Source organism: Octopus sinensis, unplaced genomic scaffold (genome assembly GCF_006345805.1).
Source record: "Octopus sinensis unplaced genomic scaffold, ASM634580v1 Contig13153, whole genome shotgun sequence".
Taxonomy (NCBI): domain Eukaryota; kingdom Metazoa; phylum Mollusca; class Cephalopoda; order Octopoda; family Octopodidae; genus Octopus; species Octopus sinensis.
In genome coordinates, this window is record NW_021832852.1 from 72,119 (window position 1) to 77,893 (window position 5,775).

General features: G+C 32.9%; 1 protein-coding gene across 1 annotated transcript; it reads right to left on the minus strand.

The window, feature by feature from the left end:
* Window positions 1-1,876: 1,876 nt before the first annotated feature.
* Window positions 1,877-2,685, minus strand: LOC115229599. Its single transcript, XM_029799928.2, has 5 exons — window positions 2,413-2,685; window positions 2,126-2,378; window positions 2,028-2,094; window positions 1,951-1,995; window positions 1,877-1,901 (listed from the first exon to the last, which is right to left on the minus strand). Exons 1-5 carry the CDS (start codon window positions 2,464-2,466, stop codon window positions 1,877-1,879), a joined length of 444 nt encoding a protein of 147 aa, XP_029655788.1. The 5' UTR covers window positions 2,467-2,685.
* Between the last annotated feature and the right edge of the window lie 3,090 nt (window positions 2,686-5,775).

The window sequence follows — 5,775 nt, forward strand, 5'->3', positions numbered from 1 at the left end:
ACGAGATATTTCATTTTCCAAAGCCTTTAAAACTATTATTAAATAAAAAACGATTATTTTTGCTTCTTTTTCTTTCAAAATAATCTCATATTTGCCACATTTTAATTCTTGTGAATCAACCTCTCCCTTCAATATTTTCAATTCGTTTTTAGCCAAGTTCAGCTCATTTGAGACGTTCTAACATCTCAACCTCACAAAAAACTCACCAAATAGTCCTGATTGCGAATCGCTTCTTTACAGGGTGTTTCGTTTACAAAATTTGCTTGGAGAGATGGTTCGTTTTCAAAGTTGTATTTGTTTTCTCCTGCGCTTGTAAAATCTTTTCTGGTTATTTCAAATCGAGTTTGGCTGTTTTCGATTTCATTTTGAACTTTGATTATTTCTTCCTGAAGAAGGCTCCTTGATTTGGCAAGTTTTTCAGATTCGCTGTCTAAAAATCCTGACATTTGACATAAATCCTAAAATTCAGTTTCTATGCAAAAAATACATATATTTCTTCATTTTTGAACTTTAATTTGTTTTTTAAGTCAACTAACTCGTTCTTCATTTCCCTCTGAGACACGATTAGCCCGTCCAACTGTCCGTTAAATTCCTGGCAGTCTAAAATCCAATAAACCTACGAATACTCAAATTCAACTCCTCTTTATTTGTTCTCATATCAGAATTTTCCAATTTTTGTAATTCCTTAAAAAATAGTAAAAATGAAGTACTTCAAGTTTTTCAGTTTTGTTGTTGAGTTCTTGTTTCAAGTTCATTACTTCACAACTAAGAGATTCGTTTAGAATTTTGACGTTGTTGTAATCTGTCATGATTGCGTCAATATGATACTTTAGTTTCTAATAAAATAAGCTTTGTTATTTTACTTGATTTTCATCTTTTTCTATTTCCAATTTTTCTGTGATTTCTTTTGCGCTGGAAAAAGCGGTTTGCAATTCCTAAATTTGATTCAATTTGTCTACTCTAATCTGGGAGTCCTTTTCATTCGCAATCTCCTCGTTCTCAAATTTGTTTCTTTTTATCAATTCGTTTAATTCTCTTTTAAGGATTGAACATTGTTCAAGAATATTCTTAATAATCACACAAGTATAATTTTACTTGATTTTCTTGTTCTTTTTCGTTAATTTTGTCATTATATATATCATTATTTTTTTGAATACAATCCTTCAGATTCTAAAAATATTAGTTTTTATTTTACATTAATCTCCTGTTCATAAAAAAGCATATTTTCCTTCAAATCTGTCATTCTTGCCTGCCAATTAGACTCTGAGATTTCAGTTTGAGCATTCAAATCAGAAATCATATACAAAGCGTCGGCATAGTCGTCTTTCAAATTCTACCAATTATATATCTAGACATACTTGGAGTTCCATTTGAGTTAAGTAAAGTCGATTAGACAGGTCATCTACCAATTCTTGATGTTCTTCAGAAGAAATAATTTCTTGGTTGTTGGCTTGAAGAATGAATTCTTCATTGATTTCATTTTCAACGTTGAAATAGTCTTTTTCTGGTTTATTTGCGGTTTGTATTTCTTCAGTCATAACTTGGTCCGAAAAATTGTCGAAATTCTTTTTTTTAATACAACAATATTACATTTTGTATTTCTGTTTGTCTTTCGGGATATTTTGATAATTTTTTTTCCAATTCTCGAATTTGTGTTTTTAAAGCGTCATTGACCATATCCTTGCCCCGGATGACCGCCTCGAGTCGGACAGTCTCGTCGTCCGTAGATTCTGAATCAAATGTCACTTTTTTAGCCTTTCTGATTCCAGAATTCTGAAAATCATAACATTTGACGATTCAAACTTCTGGTTTCAAGTTTTCGAAAGTCTCTCCTATATTTTCAGGACCAAGTTCACCCAAACTGTCCAACTCACATTCAATAACAATTCCAGGAACACCTTCTGCAGTGCACTAAAGATTTTAAGAGCTATGTAAAATACAGGTTCGGACTGATAGGACATCTCATGTTCAGGTTGTTCAAATTTCTCGAAATCTCTAAAATCGATTTTTTAAGTCCATGTTTAAACTTGATTGGAAAATCGATTTCTTCTATTTTTTGATTTTCCAAGTTCTCATCCTCAGATAAACTCGTGTCTAAATAAAGTTGTTTTATAATCAATCAAACGGTTATCAATGTTTATTTTTACGTCCGAATCAGATTTTTGTTGTCTAACCAAGTTTTCGGAGGTCTCCAGACGATTGTCGTCTGCAGTTGCAAACAGTGGAGAGAGCGTAGTGTAAAGAGCAATTTTTGAGTCCTGCAAGTTCTCGAGAGCGTTGGAATAGTTTTTAGATGTGGAATACATAAATTCGTAATCGTGGATATATTTCTGATTTAAAGCTTCTAATTCTTTGATTTTTTGTTCGTTTTTAGCAATCTATCATGTTTGTTGATTAAAAAACAGTCTCAACTTGTATGCGAAGTGAATTTATTTCTCGGTCCTTGTTTTCGAGTTGTGATTTCATGTTTGTTTGTTCTTGAAGTAAAATTGTGTTTTCTTCCTGTAGAAAGGCAACCGTATCTTCATTTCCAATTGTAAAATTCTTGTATTTTTTTATTAAAATACTTTTTGTAGACTCAAAAATTTTTCTCGTTGGTCTCTAAACGCGAAATCTCTTTGGGACAATTCTTGTTTTGTTTTTTCTAGTGATTCTTCCAGCATATTCAAACAAGTACATTTCAGTTCTAATTCATTCAGTTCTTGCCTAAAATAAACACTGATTTAATTTTTACTGTTTTCTAGAACTTTCCTCAGATAATTTTGAAAGTTCTTGCATCCACGTGTCTCGTTCTGCTGCATGAGATTTGCACAATTTTGAATATTCTTCGATAAGACTGTCGAGATGAAGGTTCGTTTTGTTTTGGGGATTTTCATTTTTGGTTTCCATTTTGGTTATTAATTATTTCTAAAGTACAATGGGAGCCCCAGTAAATTCAAATATTTGTGGTTTAAGAGAAACAATGATTATATCAAAATAATTAATTTCTGTTCATCATTTTCAAAAGGTGAAAAATGATGCTCAAAATATATGCCATTTAAAATTGGAATAACTAATTACTTTATTAACGATGTCGATAGTAACAATAGTACAAAATATAATATTATAACATATTTGGTTTGCCATTATATTTACAGTTATTTAAATAGATTATGATATAACTAAATTTAAATAATTTCTGTTTTAACATTTCTAATAATAATTTAAAGTAAAATTATAATTTATAATTTATTTTCTTCAGAAAGTAATAATTTAAGTCTTTTTCGGATGATATTTTTACCTTTTTTACTAGATCCCTCTGAAATTGGGTTCGCCGGTCTCCCGTTCTTTCTGTGTGCTTACCGCCAACCCAAAGTTGTTCTCGGAATCCCCAACTCTTGAAGTTTTTTTCTATACTTTGCCTTTCGATCAAATTCTAAAATCACCTAAGATTATCGTGGCTAACTCTATGTCTCATTTGATTATTTTCTGAATGAGAAACTGATTGGTGCGTTTGTCCCTGTTTTCTAATGGATAGTCTGGAATTTTCAATTCAGCCCAATATAATCATATCAATGTTGTTTACGCTTCTCTCTTTATATTCTATCTCCCACTTTGCCTACTCACACTCAACTGCCTTTTATCTAAATAAAATAGTGAGATATATTCACTTTGTTTGTGTTTGCCAAGAAAACAAATATCCTTGATTGACTACCTACACTCGGAAAGAAAAAGACGTCATGACTGTTCCTGAGGATCTCAGTGGTGATTCTGTGGGAACTATTAGCTATCCTTCACTTCTCGAATTATACAATAAACATAAAATGCGCTCGCAATCGAGCTTGGCCGCTTACTTCCTGACGTTGTTATTTTGATTATGAATTTATCAATTGTGGAATAAAACCGAAAAAAACATAAAATTATTTTAAATAGACATGACCATGTTGTATTTGTTCTATCCGATATGATTATTATTATTTTAGCACATTCCGTAGGGACAAACAGAAAAGAGTTATATTCCTACACGTGCCAACACACGAAACGACCTTCTGTACCAACGTTATATTCTTAGTCATGAATTCTCAAATATTCTTTCTGTTATTCAAATTGTTATTTCTTTGTCTAATAAAGAAGTTTAAAAGATGATTTTTATGCATGAAGTATACAATCTCATCACCTGTAATTGACTTTTTTGCCTATACCGGTTGTCGACGTTTTTTTAAAAATTTATTTTTTCTTATTGCTATATGTTGTTTTTTGATAATATTTGTAATATTTGTTTTGAATGGATCGCTGGTTTTTACTTATTAATGTGGCAAACCTATGTATTCAAAATTAAATATATTCTTGTGGGTCTTCACTTGTGTTTAAAATGACAAATAAGACTTCATATTATTTATGGCTCAAAATAAATTCTAATTTATCTCTAAGCCAACAGTCTGGTGGAATCCACCCATGGCCGTCATAATTTTAAAATTTAAAATATTTTCATGTTTCAATATTTCTTAATAATTTTAAATTATTATTTTTAACAATATATATATTTATTAAATAAATAATTTAAAAATAATGTTCTTGTGTACCATCAAATGAGGAACCTATTGATGCTCTTTATAGTACTTATTTCTTTAATATTATACAAACTATGGACCAATATCCCCTACAAACGTCGAATTCGTATAAAACTAGCCATGGTTTCTGACAGAGACATCCAAGTCCTTCCAGGCCAGTCTGCATGCAGCGAATTCCTCGAAGGAATATTAATCTGGGATACAAAATCCCAACTTTTTTCAATCAACTTTAAAAATTCCCCACAAAAACTATGTTCAAAAATCCTCCACAGAAACCGTGGAATGGAACTTTCCGACCTGATCACCTTCCACGGAAAACTCCTGGCCATCGACGACAAGACAGGAATTATCTACCAAATCTTCCCCGAAAATAGCACTGTGGCTGTCTGGGTCAAACTGACTGACGGAGACGGGTCTTCCCCTGCCCGTAAGTCCCCTATGGCTCATCCACAGCCTTCAAGGGGGAGTGGTCCACTGTCAAAAACGGGCTCCTCTACGTCGGTGGGTACGGAAAGGTCTTCACTGACTCGACAGGGACAATTTTAAATTCGTTCCCAATGTGGATTAAAATTGTTAATAAAAATGGACAAGTGCACCACGTCGATTGGCGGGAAAAATATTTGGCTTTGAGTTCGCGCCTTTTGATTGAACATCCTGGGTTTGTGATTCATGAGGCAGTTGTGTGGAGTAAAGTGCACAATCACTGGTTTTTTCTGCCACGTGCTGTGAGTATGGAGGGGTATTTGCAGGGGGGAGAAGCATCGAATGGCGGGAATTATTTGTTGATTGCGGATGAGGACTTTGAGAGGGTTGATGTGGTGATTGTGGGGGATTTGTGTCGCACGAGGGGCTTCTCTGCTTTCCGTTTTTTGCCGGATTCTGAGGACAGGGTTATTATGGCTGTCAAGACTGAGGAAATGGCGGGAGTTTTGGCTTCGTATTTTCTTATTTTTGACTTGGTGGGAAATATTTTGCACCAAGAGACTAAATTTGCTGATTCGAAGTATGAGGGATTGGAATTTATAAATTAATCCTTTTATTCATTTTTTAATAAACAAATAATTGTTTGGTTAGGCTCGTCAGGGGCAGGTTTAGACATGTTCGAATATTTATTATATAAAAATAACATGAAAATTATCAAAATAGTTCAGTGAGATTTCTGATCTTGTTTGTTGTGAATAATTTTACTTATGTCAGGCTCTATGGTCGACAAAACTACTCACAT